Consider the following 23,787-nt stretch of genomic DNA (forward strand, 5'->3'; position numbering starts at 1 on the left):
AGTTGTCCAAGAATGGTGACAGATATGTTAAGGAGCAAACTGATAGACAGACTAGGTCATAAAGTCTCCGGGTGACTACATTTTTTACCTATTAAACATACATGAATGAACTGTGTTTTGTTTCAAAGTTTTCTCTGAAATAGTCTGCCTTCAGATGAAGTTCCCAGTCTTAGGAAGGCTGGGTGGTCATTGACTTCTCCTATAAATACTACCAGAGAAGAGAGAATTGTAGCTCAGGCATGTTGAAACAGTCAGACTGCACTAAGGCCAATCTGAAGAGTGGGAAGACCATGATTCCCCATGGATTTATGTGATGTTCAAGATCTGACACCTGAAAGAAAAGGCTCTGGAAGATACCAGAGGTGTCAAGCATGCAATGACTTGCTGTGCCAGCAAGACAAGGTGTATGCCTGTTCCTTCACTTAGTTTTAAATTTTTGCCTATTCTGGGGCACAAGAACAGAAATTGTCATCATCAGTAGAATTTAACTGTGATCCATTACGAAAGACTGCCATCTCCTGGTTTCTTCAACAACAGTCTTCCATGGAAAAAAGAGTTGGTTTAGTTAAAGCTTACAGCTGATCATAAAGTCATGTGTGCTCTGAACCTTTAAGTGAAAATGTCACTGATAATAAAGGACAGGGAACTCCAAGTTGGAAAGGCTAATGCATTATGACTACACTGTATAGGTTAAGCCAACGTGTGCAATAATTATAACTATCACAGCTTGACACAGTTTATAATGGCTTGAACCATAAAAGCACAGAGTCCAATAACACAAGCTATTGAGCGTTCTCTTATGGAGTGCTGACTGTCCGAGCTTCCACTGAGCTTCACTCAAAAAAACGCAATGTCACATAACAGACTAATAATTAACCATTCTCATTCTCAGGAATTTTAAAACTCCTTTAAATGGCAATCTGAAAGAGTCTTAAGAGTAAAAGCAACTTACACTGTTTTTTTAGGACATGCAAAATGATGTAAAGCAGAAGACTGGTGTAAAACTATGGCTGCAGGAGCATACTAATAGTATTGAGAGAGTGAGGGGTGAGCTACTTCAAGGAAATCACTAGTAAGTACATTACTAACTGCACCTTGCAGCAAGCATGAGAATGAGCTCATTTGATATTTGGTCACCTAAGATGAATACTTTGTTATCAAATAGCATTTTACTATCACTTGTATATTTAAATTTTGGTGGTTAAGAGTAATATACTTTTGTTTAATATTACAATAGTGCCCAGGCCTTCTTTGTTATAGGTCCCATACAAACGTATTTTTCAAATTAGTCCTTGCTTTAAGGGCTTGCTATCTAAATACAAACAGGCAGTGAAAGTAAAGAAATATGGCTATTCTCATCTTACAGATGAAGACGTTCTCACTGTCTAGATGAGATAAATGAAGTTAGAATGATCACCTTAATAATGTGAGCATCTACGCTGTAACAAGGCACTGAGTTCTGCCCTCACAAGTCCCAGATAGATGTTTTGACTGCAAAACTTTCTTTTATTATTTTATACAGGAAGGAAAAAAACATTTAAAGAATAAATGTCATTTTGAAAATAGGCATATTGTCAGCACTACTGAAGTCAAGGGCCTGAGTTCAAGGAGTTTAATATTTAAGATATCAGTTCCTCATCCATAATCAGAAGAATGTTTTTCATAACAAATACCATTGGTTAAGTAATGCTTTGTTTAATTCAAGATTTTCAACAACTTTTTCCTTGAAGGAAGATTTTTGCACTGTTTAGAGTAAAGGTAAAGGGAATTTCAAACACATAAAGAAAATATTACTCTTGAGTACAAAAAGGTTTACACAGTTTAGGAAGAAACATAACAATTTAACTATGTTATTTTATCTGAAAGCTTTTCCCAATAGTTGCCATTGCATTCTTCTAAGAGCTTTTAGACTTCTAGGCACATGTACGAAAATGAATAAGACTGACGAAAACTCAGAAAAATATTGCTCTGTGTTCTCCATCATCTTTTCCACTAACAGTATAAGAAAAATAGGGCTACTAACCAAGGAAGTCAAATCTGACTTCAAATTTCAGGAACCTACTTTAAAACAGCAATTAAAAAAATATATAAATGGGATGATAGAATTGAATTAAAAATATTCAGCAATGCATAGAAAATTTTGTAGTGAAACAGTGTTATGTGATCGTTAAATGAAGGAACACTTCAAACACAACTTATGGGGAAAAAAGAAAGTAACCTCAATTTTTCATTCCCTTTCCTCTTCAGCTAACAGCATTTTTGTGCTGGAGCTATCTCACGGCCAGGGTGACATCTTGTGTTCATTCCATCCACAAAATGCCACAGATTTGTCTCCATCCAGCTGCCATGTACCCAGAACGTCCAAAGCTCTAGGACTCCCTTTCAAATTTTATCTTCAGAATAGTTGCAGAATCTTATATATAGCTGACCCTACATAGTATTGCACTTACTGTCTCAGATTTCATAATCTCTTTAATTGTGATTTTATATTATTCGAACAGAGCTATTTTAAATGAGGACATGTAAATGATAAGGCAATATAAAAGACACACCCCTTCTGAAAAGGAGACAGTAATATATTTACTAGGATACTTTAAATTAATGAGAGAACTGTAAAAGGAAAGCCTTTTCTGCCTGAGAAAATTATTATTTTAAAGATTATGAACCTATCAGTCTGTAAATTATAAACTAGCTGCTACACCTGCGGTTTGATTAATCTGTTAATTAATCACTTGATTCTACTTGTAGCCTTTGCAGTATTTTGGGAAAACCTTCACTCAGTTTTTTTAAAAGCAGAAAAATACTAAAAAATGGATCTTCATATGTAAAGAAAGAATATAGTGAATTTAAAGACTATCATAGTAAAAGTGACTGTATCTTACTGTTATATGCAAAACAGGCCATTTATCAGCACTTACAAGGGATGGTGGAAGAGTTGAAACAAACAGCTACAAACAGCCTCCCGAAATAAAACAGAAAATGTTTGATTATTATTTCATCCAATTCAGAAAAGCAGTTTCTGAGTACCCAAAAAATACTGCGTAAGTTTAAATTGCAAATGCCAGAAACAACTTGCTGTGCATCGATAAAATAAAGTAGAATGTAAACTATTCAGCTGTGTGCCAGTCGTGCTTTTACACTACAGTTATCCTCATGGTACCCTCCTGACTGCCAGCAGTACAGTACAAATTGTGCATTGCTCTTGTATTATGTATTACTTGTTCTCTCATTGCCTCTGTGAGGATAAAAATGTGTACAGCACCTTTTTCTTTCCTAGAGGATTTTTTTATTTGCAGCGTGTAGGTGTTAAATATAAAATGACGACTTGGAAATGGTGAAGTTACACAATTATAACAGAAAGACCCACTGTGACAACTGTGACACACAAAAGGGAGGTGATCCTTCCCTCTACTCAGCACTGGTGAGACACATGTGGAGTATTGTGTCCAACTCTACTTAGCACTGATGAGACACGTGTCCAACTCTGGGCTCCCCAGTACAAGGACATGGACATACTGGAGGAAGTTCAGCAAATGGCCACAAAGATGATAAAGGGATTAGAGCACCTGGCATACAAGGAGAAACTGAAAAAGCTGGGACTGGTCAGCCTGGAGAAAAGGAGGTTCAGTGTGTGTCAATACCTGATGGGAGGGAGTAAATAAAGTCTTCAGTGGTGCCTCCATCCTTGGCACCATTCAAAGTCTGAGTGGACAAGAGCAACCTGCTCTTGCTGACCCTGCTTGAGCAGGGAGGTTGGACTAGGCAATCTCCAGAGATTGCAACCTCAGCCATTCTGTGATTCTCTGATTCCATGATTCCAACTGTCTTCTTAATTTCAGAGAGATTTAAGCAATATTTTAGATAAACTGGGCCCAGTGACGATGTATTTTGGGGATGAGGATGAAAATACTGACCTTAGCATAAATTTCTGTGGCAAACAAATGCATAAACCCTGTTACTGCAGGGAAGAACTACAGCATTTTACACTAGGAAATGTGTGGGTTTCCAGCCATTAAGGATCAAGTAAGGTAGGCATGCAGCTGGTCATCACTCTCTGTTGGCCCAGACTAGTACAGTAACCTGGACTCCTGCCATCCATATGAATGGCACCAGGATTTCACCATCAACCATGCTAAACCCTGCAGAGAGGTCTAAAAGAGTGAGGTTAGATTTTGGTCCTCTATGCATATAAAAGAGGAGATCATTCATTAGAACAATTAAAATGGCTTCAGTTTCTTACCCTGGCATGATCCAGATTATTCCAACTCTAGAATATTGGCTTCCCTTTAATGAACTAAAAAGGGCAATGGTGATGGCCTAACACTTTGAGATTAAAGTGCTTCTCAGAAATACCTGAGCAATTATAAGTTCCAGAAAATCCACGAGAACTATGCAAAATCTACAAGGTCTTCTATAAAATGAAACTCAACACATCTCTAGTTTGTCATCCCAGCTGCAGGTCTGCACTGGTTTTGATTTGGAACACATGCAAGTACATGCCCATCTGCATTTACAACTGACACACTGAATAGCTTCAGTTGTAAAACATGGGGTAAACGAGAAATTTCCTTGAACCCAGTTGTATTCCACATGCTACACAAAGCGTTCATGATGCTATAACTGACACAATACCCCCATGTGACACAAGGGAGACATTATTTGGAAGCAATATTAAAACAAAACCTTAAAAAATTGTGATTATGATAGCCTAGTTTGCTTTTTCCAAACACAAATATGTTACTCTTCTTGTCTTAAATTCAAAGGCATACTCTAAATTCCCACACAGATTCACTGAAATTCAATGATGCCCTATGGAGATGCAATTTGCACTGGCAATTTGTAAGGCCCATTAACATCAACACTTTCTATTAATCAAGTAGTCTGTTGTCTATGTGCTATATCTTGATATATCTGTATCTACATCATTTATATCAGTTTAGGTGTGGGTAACTTTTCCAAATTCCAGATTTCAGAATTATATGTCTCAACTAAATTGGAAAATTGATTATTTCTGCAGATACCTTTGTATCCATCACTTACATACACATACAGACTTTTTCTTACATAAGTTAGAGACATTCAAAAAAAATTGATATCTACCTGATACTCAATTTTAAAACCCAGTGCCTATCGGGTACTTATTACTGTCTGACAGATAAATTTGATCTAACAGGGAAAATTATAATCTGTTAAAATGAAAAGACATCTCTGAAAGGTTTTCCAGTTTGTGGCTGTAAGCAATAAAAGCTCTAGTTTTCTAGTTCAAAACTTTTAGCTTAATGGTGCAGATGTTCATAAATTACATCAGTGGTGGATTTTTCCATGTCCAACCTAAGAAATCAAAAGACCATCTTTTCAGAGATTCTGCTTTCTGAAAATAAAACCTGTCTGCCTTAACTCTGCTCTGTACCACAACTCCAGTATCCAAAATTGACTATACACTTTTGTTTCATGATCTTTTCCAAATGGGATTTTGATACCTTTTGTATAAGTTATCACCATCTACCTGAAATGATACAACTGACATCAATGACTACTTTCGTGTTACATTGTTAACACAAGTTAGTTAATAGTAACTTCGATGATGAACTTAGCCTGGGAGATAATATACTGACATTGGCAGCCTGTTAAAAACATTCATCTTCAAAGATAAATCCAGAGTCTCTAATAGGGACTTCTTCAGCTCTAAGGCTTTGATAAACCAAAACATGATTCCCCACAAACCTTCCTGCGAGATCATGCGTAGAGAATTTGAGGCATTTTGACAACAACTCAACAATCATTTGAGAAAATCCTATTGTTAGTAACGATTGCCTGATAAGTCAAGCAATTAGGAATGAATCCATTGCACAGAAATGAGACACGTGCCAGGGGGAATTCATATGATTTCTAAGAAATGCCAAACTTCAGAGAAAAACTGTTAACATGAGTTAGTGGTTTAAACTATTGTCTAGACCTGTCACAATAAAATTATCAATATTGCTCTCTCAGTCTTCTCTTCTTTTTTGACTTTCCACAATTGCAGCTTGAAGAAAAAAACAAAGACAAGAAGAAAGAAGCTCATAAAATGTGTTTTGAAATTTCCAGAGAAGCACGCTTCTTTGCTGACTCTAAGCAACATCTTTTATAAGATATTGAGACAAAGCAATGTTGGAGCACATGATAGTTTGCCACCGAACGACATCTGAAATTTCTGAATTCCTATACATAATGCCATGAGATCTGTTTACACAGATGCAAGATCATCATTCATCTGCAAATGCAACAAAGTTTTCCTTGTGCACCACACTGATTATAGTTAATTGACACAGCCAATATATTCTGCTCAGCAGGATTTAACATACCTTCTCAGGACAGTTTATCAATTTGGGCCTCGTGCCACACTAATGCAATCTCAGGAAGACTTGCCAAGTCAGCTGGGACCCAACATGGACACTGAGGTGAGTTCTTTATTTAGGGTTTTACCTGACCAGGGTTTCCAGGTCCTAATTCTTGGCAGAGCTGGGGGTCTGATGACGTGGGTGAAAGCAAAATAGCGATGAACCTGGCAGTACTGGTTAAGATAGGAACACGTGAACCTTGACATGCCAAAAGGACATAATTTTCTCCTCCCTCAATGCAAGTATAAGTGTCATCTCCCTCCTGTCCAGATTTTTAACTCACTCTAACTGCATAATGACCATATTCCAGAAAGTAGCACCACCTGGGTTAACTCTGCATCCAAATACTGAACCTAGTCACATACATATAAATCAGTACAGACTAGAAAGAGCAAACCCATATCTACTTAAAAATATATTCTGCAGCCGCAATATAAAGTAGCCAAGAAGAAAATATGTCCAGAACATAAATTCCACTGACTTGCAGTAAGGAACTTTTACCTGCTTAAAATTCAGCCTTTTACTGACTTCCCCTGGAATTTTGTACCAAGAGCCTTTCTTCCTGAGGATGGTTCAGTTTATTTTCAAAAGCAGGTGGTGGAGATGGCAATTATCCTTTAAACTTAATAAAGCCAGTGGCCAGACTTACTATCCAGTCTGTGAAAGTCTGGACAAGATGAAGTTGTTCATATTCTGAAGTTCTGGTAAAACAAATTTAATTCTCATCCTGCTGATCCATATGACCTCTGCAAGGCACCAATTACAGATGGTGAAAAATGACCTTTGTCTCATCTCTAACATTAGTAGCTTTAAAAAAAAAAAAAAGGTATAGGGCTTCGAAATTAATAGAGTAATAGTTCTGCGGTTTATTCTGCGTTACAGCAGGGTATTGCCGGCTGAGCCTTACACAACTTGAAGTCATTCAGAGTTCTAAGAACACAGTGGTTACTGGTTGAAAGCAGCAAAGCAATCTGCTGTGAATTCCTGTACTGCTTGTGCCATCTGCTGGCCAAGAAGGATCTGCAGGGCGCTGCATTTCAGCCTGCAGGAATGGCTCTTGGGAAAAGAATGCAGAGCCAAAAAGCAGGAGGACACTAGAAGGAAAGGTCACGTTGCCTGTCACTGGAATCAAGGAGCAGCTGGGAGCTCCAGCTAGCCAGCTGGAAAGCGCTGCCTGAAAGAGCTCCAAGAAACCGTGCCCTGGAAATGAGGGGCTCCCAGATTTGGCCCAGTTGCTAGCACTGCTGGGCCGGTGAAAATCCAAAGGATTTCCATGTTCTTTGAGCCCATCAGGAGGAACAAACAGCAGACCAGGTGGCTACTGAAGGTGCTGGACTTCACCAAAGATGCAGCTGTGTCCTTTATCCCAAGGATCAGCGCCACGGATTCTTCAAGCCCGAAAGTTTCAGCAGCTTTAATGCTGGAAGTTGGCACGGAATGTTTACACTGCCCGGTGCAGCTTCCCCTGGGGATGCCAGCGCAGCTAACAGGCGGCAGGGATCTCCGCTTTCGGCTGATGCCAGCAGTCTGGCAGCGCTGTGGGGCACACTGCCGTGTCTCCAGCCCCTCCGGCCTGCGCACAAGAGGACAGGCTGGGTGTCCCCAAAACCACCTCTCCCAGAGATGCTAAATTGGGGACCGCACAGGCAAATGCCCGGGAGCATTTCTGTCTTCCATTGGCGTTAAACACCTGTAACCGTGAGCGGAGGCAACGCCACCAGGCGCAGTGGTACTGTGGGGCAGGAGGTGGCTACGGAGGAGATGTTGGAGATGGAGGAGATCCCTTCCTCAGAGTAACACCGGGCTTTTCCCGCCCTATCTCGGTGAGCTACCGGGGACGGGCAGGAAAGCAGGGGAACGGGCAGGAGCGGGACACGCCGTGCCACCTCCCACCCGTGTCTGAGGTCATCCCCATCGGAGGCGGGGACCCTGTCGCTGCCTCCCGGCGAGGCGATGTCTCCGCCGGGCCGGCGGAGGCCGCTGCGGGCCGCCCGTCAGGCCTGGCGGGGAGGAGGAGGGTGGTGGTGTTCCGGCGGGGCCCGCATCCGCCGTCCCCACGTGTGACCGGCTGAGCCGAGAGCGGGAAGAGGCGGCGGAGATGTCGGTGTCTGTGGCCGCGGGCAACCTGCCCATGCGGCTGCTGCACAGGAAGATCCACAAGCGCAACCTGAAGCTGCGGCAGCGCAACCTGAAGCAGCGGGAGGCGGAGGGCGCAGGTACGGTGGGGCCGGGACCGGGACGGGGACCGCAGCCGGGGCCGGGCGGGTGGCTGTGAGGAGCCTCTGGCCGGCTGAGCTCTTGCGGAGCCGCCGCTGACTTTGGGGTGTCTTTTCTCCCCCCCCCCCCCCGTCTCCGAAACGCGTCTCCGCGCCGTGCAGCCGAGGCGGCATCGCAGGCAGCCCCGGAGGAGGAGGTGGAGGAGGCGGCGGCCGGAGCGGCCTCGGACGCTGCCGGTGCTGCCGATGCGGCCGGTCCCCGCGGCGGGGAGGAGAAGAAGAGGAAGAAGAAGAAGAAGAGGAAAGCGGCGGCTAATGCGGAAAACGGTACGTTATCTTAACGAGTACGACTTGTCTCCCTGGGCGGAGTTATTCCCAGAGACCCCAAAAAGCGCCCGATCTCGTTTTCCGTTTTACATATTTTTATACGTAGACACTGTATATATAGGTGTGGCATTTGTGAGTGGTTTACAGGCTAAAGAAATTCACTCCGTGGAACAACGTTTAGTGATGAACTTGCGTTTTGCATCTCTGACAGACTTGTTTTCTGTAAAATAACGCTCTAGATACAGAAAGTAAAAAAGTGAAAACTGAAGAAAGTGAATGTGCGGAGGTAGAAGATGCAGATCAGCAGGATTCCGGAGAGAAAGAAGGGGAAGAGGAGAAGGAGGGGGAGGAGGATGAAGTGCCCAGTTTACCACTAGGTGTAACAGGTATCGTGTGTCCTCTTTTTCATACGTGTGCAAAAAGCCAAGCTCTAACGCTTTCTTCCAGAGCAAGCTGCAGTTCTCAAATTAGCTTTATGAATCAGGTGTTTGAATATAGGTGACGTGACGCTGGCAGCTGTACAGCTGTTACTCGGTTCCAGTTCTTTGAAACTTGCATTGTATACACGCTCCTATTAGACTTAAAACTACTAGCAAAAATCTGTTTTAAAATATATATACACATATATGTTTAATTACAGAAGACAAAGTCAGCAAAGAGCAAGATCACAGAATCACAGAATCTTCTAGGTTGGAAGGGACCTTCAAGATCATCTTGTCCAACCATCAACCTAACTGACAAACACCCACAAAACAACTAAATGCAACACCATCACTAAACCATGCCTCCCAGCATCACGTCAACCTGTCTTTTGAACACTTCCAGGGATGGTGCCTCAACCACCTCCCTGGGCAGCCCATTCCAATGTCTGATAACCCTTTCAGTGAAAAAATTTTTCCTAATATCCAGCCTGAGGCCATTTCCTCTAGTCCTGTCGCCCGTGACTTGGGAGAAGAGACCGACCCCCGCCTCTCTACACCCTCCTTTCCGGTAGTTGTAGAGAGCAATAAGGTCTCCCCTCAGCTTCCTTTTCTCCAGGCTGAATAACCCTAGTTCCCTCAGCTGCTCCTCATAAGACTTGTGCTCCAGACCCCTCACCAGCCTTGTTGCTCTTCTCTGGACCCGCTCCAGCACCTCGATGTCTTTTTTGCGGTAGGGGGCCCAAAACTGGACACAGTACTCAAGGTGGGGCCTTACCAGTGCCGAGTACAGGGAGACGATCACCTCCTGAGTCCTACTCGCCACACTGTTCCTGATACAGGCCAGGAGATGGGGAGGTACAAGATGGAGGCGTACAACTAGTAAATTTGGCCTGAGAAGCAGCGCGTTCCTGTTTGTTTATAACGTCTCTGTGTAGTACTCCTAGGAACACATTAATACAGAGTATTTGATCAGTATCTTTGGATTTTATGGTAAAAAGGAGTAAGGAAAAGTCCTTTGCTGTGATTTTTTTTTTTTTTCATCTAGATCAGTTTTAACTGGATGATGTCAGAGAATAGATGGAACAGAAGAAATAAGTTTTAATTTTTTTTTTTCTTCCCCCTCCCCTCACTACAGGTGCTTTTGAAGACAATTCTTTTACTTCCTTGGCTGGTCTTGTCAGTGAGAATACACTGAAAGGCATAAATGACATGGGTTTTACGCATATGACCGAAATTCAGCATAAAAGTATTAAGCCCCTTCTGGAAGGCAGGTAAGATATACGTGTTTTAATCACTATATTGCCCCCAAATGTTGTATAAATTTTGTTAGCAAGCTAAATACATTAAATATAATTTTCTGCAGCTGAACTGTTTTTAATTATGTTCTCGTAAGTTTTAAATATTTTGTTTATAGTCATTAATCATTGAATCATAGAATTGTCTAGGTTGGAAGGGGCCTTTAAGATCATCTAGTCCAACCATCAACTTAACTCTGATAAAAACCATCACAAAACCACGTCACTAAGCACTATGTCAACCCGTCTTTGAAATACCTCCAGGGATGGTGCCTCAACCACTTCCCTGGGCAGCCCATTCCAAGGCTTAATAACCCCTTCAGTGTAAAAATTTTTCCTAATATCCGATCTGAACCTCCCCTGGTGCAACTTGATCCCATAATACAAGTTAATACAAGTTAACACAGTATATCTGTGTTGTGTGTGAACAAGTACTTGGGGTAAGCTCATGGAAGCTGCTTTGCATTTGGCTTTGAAAACAGGGAAGTGTGTTTTCACTCATCTTGTGTCACTGTGTCTCAAAGAATCTCAGGAGACATAGTGACCATTTGCTGTGAACCACACCTGCTGCCAAGCTCTTAATACCAACTCTACTGGTGTCCTGGATGCCATGTTATGTTTTTACTATGTCAACAATGTTCAAAATAGGATTGTTCTTTTCTTTGTAGGATTAACTAAATACTCTTTCTAACTTCGTTGCATACAGGGATATTTTAGCAGCTGCAAAAACAGGCAGTGGCAAGACACTTGCGTTTCTTATTCCTGCAGTAGAGCTCATCTACAAGTTAAAATTCATGCCTAGGAACGGTAAGGCTCTTCATTTCTCAGTTGAATTTTACTGTGGTTTACTGAATTTACTGAATTTTACTGTAATAGCCATTTAGAGACGTGGCTAGGAGGGGGAGTGGATGAGTTGTTGTAACTTACTCTTGTATTTTTTAGGAACGGGTGTTGTTATTCTTTCTCCTACTCGAGAGCTTGCTATGCAAACCTATGGAGTTCTTAAAGAACTTATGAATCATCATGTGCACACCTATGGTCTGATAATGGGGGGCAGTAACAGATCAGCAGAAGCACAGAAACTTGGAAATGGAATCAACATCATTGTAGCAACACCAGGAAGACTGCTGGATCATATGCAGGTAGATAACAATGCATATTAGACATCAATATTTTAAAGCATAATAAAACTCCTGTCCCTGTCTGACTCTGAATCCGTTAATCTTGTAGAACACTCCAGGTTTCATGTACAAGAACTTGCAGTGTTTGGTAATTGATGAGGCGGATCGTATCTTGGAGGTTGGATTTGAAGAAGAAATGAAACAGATCATAAAACTTCTGCCAAGTAAGAAAACTTCTTTTCTGGAAGTCACTTGACTAACATTATGTCTTCTTTATGACTCAATTATTATAAAAGAAGTCATTAATTCTTATAGTTCTGTAAATGCACTTGCGAGCGGTTGTCTTGCTCTGTCCTCTTTTCCTGACAGCTAGTGTGTACTATGTCATTTAACATCATTTATCTGAAGGAGAGAGTTTTCGTATGCACTTTAGTGATATAATTCTGTTCATACATGATTCTTTTAGTTTAACATCTATGTTCCCTCATTCATCTTCCTCTGTCCATTTATTTCCTACCATGCATTGTTTCCTAATACGGCTTAAACATAAGGAAAAAGGTCTTCTGACTTGCAGTTCAAATTTTCTTCTTGCCTCCAAGAACAGTACCTTAAGGAAGTTTTTCTCTTAATTTTTCATTTCATTATTCCTTCCAATTGATATATTAAACACATTCTGTAAGTCAACAAGGCTTTCCCTTAGCTTTCAAAATGCAGGAAAAAAAAAAAAACAAACATGAAAATAGTATATAAAAAATCAGTGATAAATATTTTGAGGTTCCACATCTTAAATATTAAAATTCAGATTTGCATGTTTAAAACATGGGTATATAAAACTAATAAATAACATCCTGTGAGGAATATAAATAAACAGTGCCAAAAAAAAAGGGAAGGAAGAGTGGGAAAATGACATGTTCTTCGTGAAATGGAAAATGATAGATAAAAGAAATTGTTACTTTGCATGATTTTAATTTGATTTTGTCCCATTATGAAGGAAATTATATTTTAAAACAGACAATTCAAAATATTTTTTAAAAAGATATTAAAAAATCATGGCACCGGTTGTTCAGCAAGAACAATTGCTACTGTTCTTGCAGCTGTGAAATGGAACAGGCTAAGTCTGCATTTTCCATGCACTCGTGTAACAAGAAAACATTAGAGAAATAGGATATATATTTAAGCTGGGAGACGCCAGGCAGGCGGGAGATTTCCTATCCCCGCTTTAAGATCACTGAAGTCCCTGAGGCTCAGTACAGTCGTACAGCCACATGACTAAATAGCATGCAGAGATGTGTAGGTGCTAGGCTGATTTTGCAAGACAAACAGTAACAATTCCCTTTAATTTCAGTAAATTTTTTCTTGCACGATCTCTAGCATGTTTTTTTTTTTTTAACAAAAACATTTTAGTATTCATGGGAATGAAATCAATTTATAGTTAGAATTACAAGGTCAGTCTCTGTTTAAATCATTGTTTTTCGTCTAAAGTGGAGTGCAAATGATTATTAACATTTTCTCAGAGAGTATAATTGTGTTTTGATAGCTGTTAGGATTTTGGGGGTGGGGGCAGCCTAAGTAAACATCCTGCACAATCCATAATACAACTACACCTGTCTGTTTGTCATTGTCAGTATGTTTGAATTAGAATTTAATTGAAAGAAGTAGACTTGCTCAGGGAAGTTTGCAGCTATAGATTTTATGGACTTGCTATTTGAATTCACCTTTAAAAACTGAGGCTGTCTTTCAAAATATTTTTTCAGAACGCAGACAGACGATGCTTTTTTCTGCCACACAAACCAGAAAGGTTGAAGATCTGGCAAAGATTTCTCTGAAGAAAGAGCCACTATATGTTGGGGTTGATGATAACAAGGAGACAGCAACAGTAGATGGTCTTGAACAGGTAAAACACCAATGTTATTAAAAGAGGTATGATCTGTGAACGTACCAAGTCCTGTGTGTTTTTAACAGGGTTGTACAAACACTGTCTTAAGGGTTGTTTACCAGCCTAATGGTAAAAGCTATCAGTTGTTTAAAGGGCTTTATTCAGTCTGCTCACTATAGTCAGTTCTACGCATCTAGTCAGTGTTTGCAGGACAGATGATATAAAACCTCATGAAATAGAATATAGTTACTTACAGTTGTCTATTTCTATTTACATTACATACCTAAGCTCCAGTTGTCTTTCTGACTGTATTTTCCATGTTACTGACTAGAGAGATATATACTTCAGATATGTTTCATTGTTGCTGCTGCAGATAATGGCTAAATAGAGCTGCACAGCAGTTTCTGGGTTTGTGCAGTTGATTTGATGAGTGTTGTTATAAAATTACCAGTAGCTATGTATTACCTTAAAAGAGTAAACTGGTAGCAAGAATTCCATGAAATAAATATCTTGAAATCATAAAAAATGTTAAAGAACCCTATACAGTTATTTTCATGCCTAATGTCAGTAATTAAAATTTCTTGAAAGGAATTTTTATTGTATAAACTAATAACTTTGCACTGAACTTACACGTTTGGTTAATTAATTTAAAATTACTTTTTCACATTTCAAGTTAGTACAGTAAGTTTCTTGCTAAGTTCATCATCTTTAGGAGTTTCATGTACCAAGGTGAGGGACAGACAAAAAATTAACTATTTCACATATTTGTTTCACAACATAACACTTCCCTGATTTAATTATATTGCTGAAGCAAAAGTTTGTCCCATACTACTTTATTTAACAATATTTACAAATTTTCCAGGGGTATGTAGTGTGTCCATCTGAAAAAAGATTCCTTTTGCTCTTCACATTCCTTAAGAAGAACCGGAAGAAGAAACTAATGGTATTTTTTTCTTCATGTATGTCAGTGAAGTACCATTATGAATTACTCAACTATATTGATCTGCCTGTTTTGGCCATTCATGTAAGTATTTCATTAATTGATTAACTATCTGATAGTTGTTGTAAGTTGTTACTGACCTTATATTTGCCTTGTTTATTTCAGTCCAGTTTCAAATAAACAGATACAATGCTCATAAAGCTGAAGATGATCTTGATTACCCTGTAGAGGAAGGACATAAAGGAAAGACTATGTAATAACTACACTTCAACGTTGTTGATCTTGCTATTTTTCAAACCAGGGTTGAACACTGATATTAATTTTCTGTTTGTAGAAAGCTTTCTGTTTTCTTCGCAGGGGTTGCCTTTTATAAGCACTAAGACTTAATTTATGGAGCAAAGCTATTGTCAGAGGAGTCCAAACACCCTGATCGCTGGAGTGTTGGGTGCTTTGTCTAAAGCCAGGGTGGTGTTTGGTTTCACTATGCCAATTCTCACCATTTGGATATTTTAAATTTTTATGCAACCCACAAAATGCCTAGTTTAGGAGAAAGAATTGACTGAAAGTTTATGAAATAGTTATAACTGGCCACAAATGTCCTTTTTTATTTCTTTCATCATTATTATTATTTTGGGGATTTTTTTACTATCTTTTGATAGAACTGTTACAAGTATTCCTTCTTTTTTATTAAACCTGTAATGTAACATATTGCTAGACTTGCAAATGTCCTTTTCCTGAACTTCAGCCATTTATGCAGCTCTCTTGAAAGGAACGCTCATGCAACCAAATTTCAGAATCAGAATCAGAATCGTAGTGGTTGGAAGGGACCTCAGAGATCATCGAGTCCAACCAACAGTAAAAAAAAAAAAAAAAAAAAAAACCAAAAAAACAACACCACAAACAAAACCACCACCCACCACCTGAACACACAACAACAACAACCAAACCAAAAACCATCACCCACCCACACAGCACCCCACCACAAACCAGTAATCTTGGACACTAGAGCATGCTCTGAAGAACCATGTCTACACGTTTCTTAAATACCTCCAGGGATGGTGACTCCACCATGTAATGCTTTGGAAGATACAGGGGTCTCTCTGAGAGATATCATTTCATGTAGCCCTGTGCTGGTGACTATGGTAGCGTTGTTTCTTCACTGTGAAATGGTCCTGTTTGGTCCGTACAATTCCATGATATGGAAAGATGCCTCATTTTATTTTTTGTGGCAGAAATATGCAAAATAGGAACTTCAAATTTGAGCTTGCAAGATTGCTTTTAATTTTCTTTTTTAGTTGCTATTTCATCCTTCATGTGTTTCTTTCCTTTCTTCAGGGCAAGCAAAAACAAACCAAACGTACTACAACATTTTTCCAGTTCTGTAATGCAGAATCTGGGATACTGCTGTGCACTGACGTGGCTGCCAGAGGACTGGATATTCCTGAAGTTGACTGGATTGTCCAGTATGACCCTCCAGATGATCCAAAAGTAAGTTAAGGAAACAGAGAAACTTCACAGCAACAAATCAAATCCTAACTACAAACGTGGTTGCAGAGAAAAGCTGAAGCTGCTGCTTGACAGAGGTCAGGATTCAGCCGTGTTCACATCCAGCAGCTGATTTCTTCCACTTCCCTTCACCAGCTCCTAAGAAACGCCGCACCTAGCTGAGCCCTTTGGTACCTTCTTAAGAGTTGCTTTTTAAAACATTATTCTTTGTGTTGTTAAATTAAGTTAAAATCTAATCAGCTAAATAACAAAACACTTCTCAGGAGGAGTATGAGTTTATATATGAATCCCTGAGTCTCCTAAACGGGTTTTCCCAGTGGAAGTTAGATATTTTTATTTAAAAATCACTATTCTTGTTTGAATAATGTCCAGTGTAAACAAGCGAAACTCAAAAAAACTCAGAAGTTTTAGCAAATATACAGGGCAAATACACCAAAAGCAAAGTTTCATTTTCAGTTACAGCAGACTAAGATTTTTTTCTTCAGTAAAAGGTAAAATACTTGTAGTCAGGGGTTTCTGTCTCAGCCTAATTATGCTTTGCATCTTCAGCACTTGGTTTCCCTCATCCGTGTGTTGGTGCTAAGAAAAAGTCTTATAAAATAATGGATGATGCATTACACTATCAATGTTAAGTTTGGAGGCTTTTTGTGAAGTTTATTGCATGTTTGAAAGACTGATAGGACTTCCTGTTTCTTATTCTTCCAAAAGGAATATATTCATCGTGTTGGTAGAACTGCCAGAGGCATAAATGGTAGAGGACACGCTCTGCTCATTTTACGACCAGAAGAACTGGGCTTTCTTCGTTACCTAAAGCAAGCCAGGGTAAACTTATGTCTAGATGTTTTTAACTATTTATTTTTTTAAGCAAAAACCATTCTGTTACTTAGAAAATATTTGACTGAACATCTGACTGCTGTTTAAAGTAAGCAGCACAAAGGTAAATATTGGGTGTGTTTTATAGTTGCTTTGCAACTGTGCAACTTGTGTTTTTAAAAAATAAATAAGTTTCCCGTGTCCTGCCTGTGGAATGATGCTTGGCCAAGGGAGCTTTGCCATCCAGAGGAAATTAAAACCTGAATGTTGCTCGTGCAGTTTTTAATTTTTCTATTCAAAGAATCAATTGCTTTTTGGTCAATTCCAAAAGAAGGGTGGCCACCTTCTAAATGTAATCATTTTAATAAGATAGAACTGCACATAGTTTCGTGGTTGCTCTCCTTATGGGCTTGTTTACAGAGTTTTGCCACTTGTAACTGAAGTGCTATAGCATCTAAAGCAAAAGCTGAAGGGGTAAAAGTGTCATACTGTGAGCATCTTTATTACTGTAGATTAAAGGAAGTGGTAATACTTGGCATATTGATGTGAAGGCGCTTTATGTGTATGATAAGGGTAGTAATGGTATAATGGTCTGATCATTGCTTTGAATAAAAGATGATGCCAAAAACCTAAAAATAAAAATGCGTACAGGTGTGCTTTTCGTTCATAAAAACATCCTTGAACTTGAGAGTTGTAATTATATATTAACAGATACAGCTGTGGTACTAAAAATAAAAATCTTCTGATAATCTTGCAGGTCTTTTTCTATTTGTCTTAGGTCATTAATACATCCAGTGTTTAGATAGTATAAATAATATCAGAATGTTCTTTTTTTTTTTTTTTTAAGGTACCCCTAAGTGAATTTGAATTTTCATGGTCAAAAATTTCAGACATCCAGTCTCAGGTATGAAATGACTTCGTACTGCAGCTACTCTGTGTAATAATTTATATGGAGAATGTTATAGTCTATAATGACCAAAGTTTAAAAATATGTATGCTTGTCTGGAAAAGTTCCTCTAGATGACTATTGTGCAGTAAATAATTCTGCCATGTTGTCACTCCTTGACATTAAAGCAATAAAACATTCTGAAATTAAAGATGAATTTTAATATTGAGTACTAAACTGTCATCATTATACGGTATGAATTTGCTTGCAAGAATTACTTTTTAGTAAAACCACAGTGATGTAAACCTGCTTTCAGCTTTTTGAACAGAACGTTCTTGTCTAGCATAGCAAACAGGGTTTCAGTAGCTTTCATTGAATAGTTCCGTATGTTCAGATTAATTGGGAGTAACGTGTCTTATAAGATGATTTACTCAGACTTCAGTGTGCAGAAGGAGATCCAGTACCAACACTTAGAAATGCTAGTATATACTTCAGGTGTATTTAAATGATATTAATAAAGCCAATTATCAGATAAACTTGTTTCGTGCTCCAGTGCCGCGAAAATAGCCATGGAGCATGAAGTTGAATAGCATAGATAGTTCTGTAGATGTGAATTTCTATTGTTCCTTAATTCTGTGAATTATTCTTTTGATAAGAGCTCTGTAAAGCTTCTTTGCAGTAGCTTAAATTTGAAATAGCAAGTACAAGAAACAGGGAAGAAGGTCCTTAGAGTAGGAAGTTCCTAGTTAAGAATAATTAGGAAGTAATGATGTCTAATGTAACTTATTTTTAGTATGCTGAATTAATGTATCCAAATATCAAATGTGACACTTTGACCTAAAGAGTATTGGTCTCCAACAAATAAAATGTCTCGGTCTATACTAGTCCATCTGCATTTTTGTCATAGAATTAATACTATTTATTTTACAATGCATTTGCACTATAATAGATGAGACTACATATAAAATTACGTGGAATGGTACAGTTTACATGTCTGACTTAGAAGTATACTGTCATTGTCCATTAATTCTGAATATATTAATTCTGAATATACGTAGTTTCACAGTATGACTGCAGTTGTAAACTCCTTGATGAGCTTGTTTGGGACAACCCAATTTAATATTTCTGTAAACTTTCATAATGCTGAGGCTTTGGACTGTAATTCAGCATTAGGCTATTTTGTCTCTCTATTTGTTTATAAAAGCACTCTGATACACATACACGCGCTCTACCATCACAGGGCAATTTTGATGAAGTGAATAGTGAATGTCACTGCAACTCACATAGTAAATAATTTGCTTGAATATAATTTATACACTTGTTATAGCTATAATTGGATATGTCTTTTGGTTTTGTGTTTTTTCCCCTCACCAGCTGGAGAAACTGATTGAAAAGAACTACTTCCTTCACAAGTCAGCCCAGGAAGCCTACAAAGCTTACATTAGAGCTTATGACTCCCATTCTCTGAAGCAGATCTATGATGTCAATAACTTGGATCTTCCCAAAGTCAGCCTTTCATTTGGCTTTAAAGTTCCTCCGTTTGTCGACCTCAGTATCCTTTTACTGCAGCATTTCAAAGCTGAATTTCTGCTTTCTCGATGTTAAATGCAACTTACTGAAGTTCCTATGCTACTTCAAATTCTGATCGATTTATTTTTTTTGCTATTAATCACATAAATGCATCATGCTCCAATAATAGTTTATGAAAGAAAATGCTAAATAGCAAATATTCAAATGGCAACAGTTGCCTACAAACATCCATGTTTTGGTGCATGTACATGCTGTATGTCCTTCACTTGCTGTAGGGTGGCAAATACTGAAATGCATACATGCCAACATGTTCTAGAGCACTGTTCTCCTCCATGCAAAATTATTTTCATCGAAAGGTACATCCTTAAATTTAATAATCGTAGAATATTGAAATAGAGGGACAAGAGCATGAAATAGAAGACCATATCTAGATTATGGTCAAACCTGCTAATGAATGGAATTTGAAGAAGTAGTACTTTGGCCAAATTAGTTGGATAACTGGAGAAATAAAAGCATTATTTAGAACCACAGGCACTAAATTCTAATTTTGTCTGTAGTTATGCTACTCAACTTTTTGTATAATGCTGCTATTTTTCCTCACGTTAAGGACTCTTACAATACCTAAAAAGCAACATCTCAAATTACTCCTTTTTAAGTTCTTTAACCAATAAAATTCCAGATGTTAACAGCAACCATGGCAGAAGACTACAGAAAAGAGGTGGAGGTGGAGGATTTGGTTACCAGAAATCAAAGAACGTCCACAAAGCTAAAATCTTCAAACACATCAGCAAGAAATCGGACAGTCGGCAGTTTTCTCGTTAATCATACATTCATTAAAACAGCTTCTGGCATTGGAATAGATTACCTTGATCAAAACCATCTGACAGTTACTTCCAATTTAAACTGCTCTGTTCACATTTTCAGGGGTCTTTATGGTATTGTTTCTGGGAACATCTTTTATCTTTCACTTCAGGAAGACACTTTGGAAGGGAAACTGAAGGTAGGAATGAAGAATATGGCCCTCTAATTTTTCCATACTTAGTTGTATGGAAGAAGATAGTTGAATATAATTGTCTTAAGTCAGTACTACAGAGCTTTTTATTAAAGAAAGAAAAAATACTTTAAGGTTTTATAGAAGAATTTGCTTTATGTTCACCCTTTTTTCTATGCACGCCTCTGAAAATTATTGAAGTAGACAACACAAGGACAGAATACGATGTGAGATTAAAAAAATTTGTTCACGTGAATCGTTGCAAGGGTTTCTAGTGCTACAGAACTCTGTGCATCAAATATGCTGAAGAATATAGGAAGATTCCTTTAAAACAGAACATACCTATGAATAATTAAGGCTGTATGAGTTTGTGATTAATTTCAGTTATGGTATCTGTATAACAATTGACAGCGTTGAAGATAAAAAAATCTCTTCCATCACATCTGGTACATGCTTAATGCTGTTTCTTTTAATGTGATAAAATGGTAACATTCTAGTGAAATGTTTGGTTTTCCTTGATATTCTCTTTAAAAATCTGAATTTATGCAGCTGGTAATGCCTAGTGTACTCTCTTATGAATATGCAAAAAAATGAAGAAAAGCAGATTACATAAATTGAAGCACTCAGCCCAGATAATTTTTTAAAATGCTCCATAACCTTGATGCAGCGAGAATTTTTGCAGCTGTATCTTGTAAATTACAAAAGTGAATGGCTCTTCAGTCTTAGTTTATCAGATCAGCGATGGGCAAAGTCAAAGATACCACCACAGGATTGAGGGGGTGGAGAGAGAATCAGTAAGTGAAAAAGTGAAATGGGGTGTAAATATACTGGAAGGATATTTCATGGGAGAAATGTAGAAGACTGAAATGGAAGAGGATGGAATATGCATTGCAAATAGAACAAACATGGAGACAAGTAAAAATACACAAGTTGAGCAAAAGTAGAATTTTTTTCTTTTTCTTTGTTGTTGGACTCGATGATCTCAAAGGTCCCTTCCAACCATGAAGGTTCTGTTCTGTGATCTAAAATGTAACCCCGGACCAATTATGAATACAAAAGCATATGTCGTTATTCCAATATCAAGTGGACTGTTATTCCATGAGTCTTTTGGAGTAGCATGTCAGATTTGAAGCTATGATATATGCATTGAAGTATTGCAGAAGAACATCGGTGAACTTTGTTAGCCTTGTTTTCACCCTTGGAGAAACCAGATCTTTTTTTTTGTGGAAAATAGTATGACCATTCTGTTGCTAGTGCTTCCACCATTCAGAACTGAGAGTGGTGCCACCTTTTCCCTTTTTTTGTGAAACAACTGACTTTTAGCCCTAGTGGACTTTTCAAGACTCTTTATTAACATTGGTCAGATGTTAAGAACTTCTGATACGTCAAAATACTGAAGTAAGCTAATTTTGTTAGGATTTGAATGTCTCGTGCTTCCAGGCTTGCAGTGAGAAAGCAAAATCTGCAATAGTAAATACGTGATGCCTGGTTCATGGAGTTTTAATCTTTGATTCTGGGTTTGCTTATATATTTATAAATAATAGTTGTCAAAAATAGATCTCATGTCTGTTTATTAATAGCACATTTTTAGAATTATCTCTCAGATCTACAGCATAACACACTTGAAGGGTTCTGTCTACACCTGCAAGCTGTGCAGTTACAGTACAGAAATTAACTTACGTTATAGTGAAATTGACTGAGGGGATTATTAGATGAACCACAAAATTAATTACTTGGAAAGAGATGTAAGCAAAGCTGCAGTAAACCACTGTAAAGATCAGAGCGTGATGATGTGGGCACAAGCAGTGTGAATGAAATGGTGGGGAGTATTCGTTTGGAACAAGGAAAAAGCTGAGATGATGGGCACAGTCAGTGACCACTTGTCTGACCATGTGCTGCAGAGCCAGAACTGGTTGGGCTTCAAAGCCCATCAGAATTCCTGCCACTTCTCTGTGTAGGCAAAAATCTGCTTCTCGGAGAACTGCTTTTTTCTGTCATTCCTCCTCATTCTGCGAACAGAAGGCTGACTGCTTTCCCAGCAGCGAGACGAACCTCCAGCTCCACCTCATTTTTTCTTTGGAAGAGTGGAGGCACTGTCAGTTTCTAAAGTCTGATATGTGGACTACTGAAAAATAGGGGTTTGGCACGAGTCTGCACAATTCCTTGCTGGTATTTTTTGTTTGCATTTTCTTATATACAAATAATTCTTGGAAATAATCATCTCATCTAGGAGATTAAAAGGCTGGATGGTATTGCTCTGGAGTAGCACTAGCTTACCCTAAAAAACAAACAAACAAAAAAGTTAATGCTGTTACTTAAGACATTGTAGATGTATAATGGCTGCACAGTCTGAAGTAACTACATAGTCTGCTATTTCACACTGTAATTTTGTGATAAAGTAGGAGAGAAATTCCTGAGCTGAGACTAAGTGGGTATTGAAAAAGAAGGGCTTCAGCTTCCTGACTTGTGCAGATGCAGTTAGCTTTCTCTTTGTCTATGGAATCATAAATGAAAAATAGTTCCTGATGAAATATCTACGTGTATCAGGCAGCTTCTATTCTACTGTGGTATTGCAAGAAGTTTAAAAGATTGTCGAACTGATTCAAAATCTAACGTTTCCTTTGCAACTTACCCTGTTATCAATCTTGTGAGCAGTTAATAGACCTCAGCCATCAGACTCTCAAGGCTTGTCTCATAACAGTGACTGATAGGTTGGGGACTAATATTGTGTGCCTTGAGAAATTGCCTTTTTTCTCTGAGAACCTTGACAAAGAAATTGGACTCTTTAAACCACTTAAGGGGGTGATCAAAACTGTCCTGCTTGAACTGGAAGATTTTTTCGACAGTTCTTGGAACAGGCCCATAAAGGAGAATTCCATTGCTGAGCTACTGCTCATAATCATGAAAAATCTTGTCACGAGTTTCCTACACCATAACGCTGCCAAGTTATAGACAAGCACAAGACTAGTCAGAAAGCGTTGCCATCAAATTTTTCAGGGTGAATGTCACAGGTAGAGGGCACGTTTATTGACAGTGTAGAGCAAGAATACTTGAGAGCTGGATAAGATATTATCTACTTAGGTCTGCTGTAAATAAGTGTGTTTATATTTTGGCAGTAATTAGCCTTGTTGTTTCACGTATGAGTTGATAACTCAGTTTAAGCAAGCTGCCGAAGACTAATGATTTGCTTTCAAGCCAGTAATCTAAGGCTCAGGGGAAGCAAGCTCTCACAGGAAAGGTGAAAAAGACTATGTGATTTTAAAAAACAAAACCAAAAAAAAAGGTGAGTAGAGGTCTCCACTTTCTTCCGACTGTGAAGGAAGGCAAGGTACTGACAGGATACAGCACAGGTCTGTGGCTTGTGTTTTGAGATCTACCACTATCCTGTGTAGGAGATAGTTGTCCAGTTACTTCAACTCCCCAAAACTTAAAAGGGATTTTACAGAGATCTAAAAACCTAACAACTAGAAATGAACATGTTATT

General features: G+C 38.7%; 1 protein-coding gene across 1 annotated transcript; it reads left to right on the forward strand.

The window, feature by feature from the left end:
• The first annotated feature begins 8,394 nt into the window (after nt 1-8,394).
• On the forward strand, nt 8,395-21,852 carry DDX18 (DEAD-box helicase 18). Its single transcript, XM_074145041.1, has 14 exons — nt 8,395-8,596; nt 8,759-8,923; nt 9,163-9,309; nt 10,481-10,616; nt 11,347-11,447; nt 11,583-11,782; nt 11,871-11,985; nt 13,516-13,655; nt 14,500-14,661; nt 15,913-16,065; nt 16,792-16,905; nt 17,744-17,800; nt 19,157-19,334; nt 19,992-21,852. The coding sequence occupies exons 1-14, from the start codon at nt 8,479-8,481 to the stop codon at nt 20,132-20,134; spliced, it is 1,929 nt and encodes a 642-aa protein (XP_074001142.1). The 5' UTR covers nt 8,395-8,478; the 3' UTR covers nt 20,135-21,852.
• Nucleotides 21,853-23,787: the final 1,935 nt, after the last annotated feature.

Source organism: Numenius arquata, chromosome 3 (genome assembly GCF_964106895.1).
Source record: "Numenius arquata chromosome 3, bNumArq3.hap1.1, whole genome shotgun sequence".
Taxonomy (NCBI): Eukaryota; Metazoa; Chordata; class Aves; order Charadriiformes; family Scolopacidae; genus Numenius; species Numenius arquata.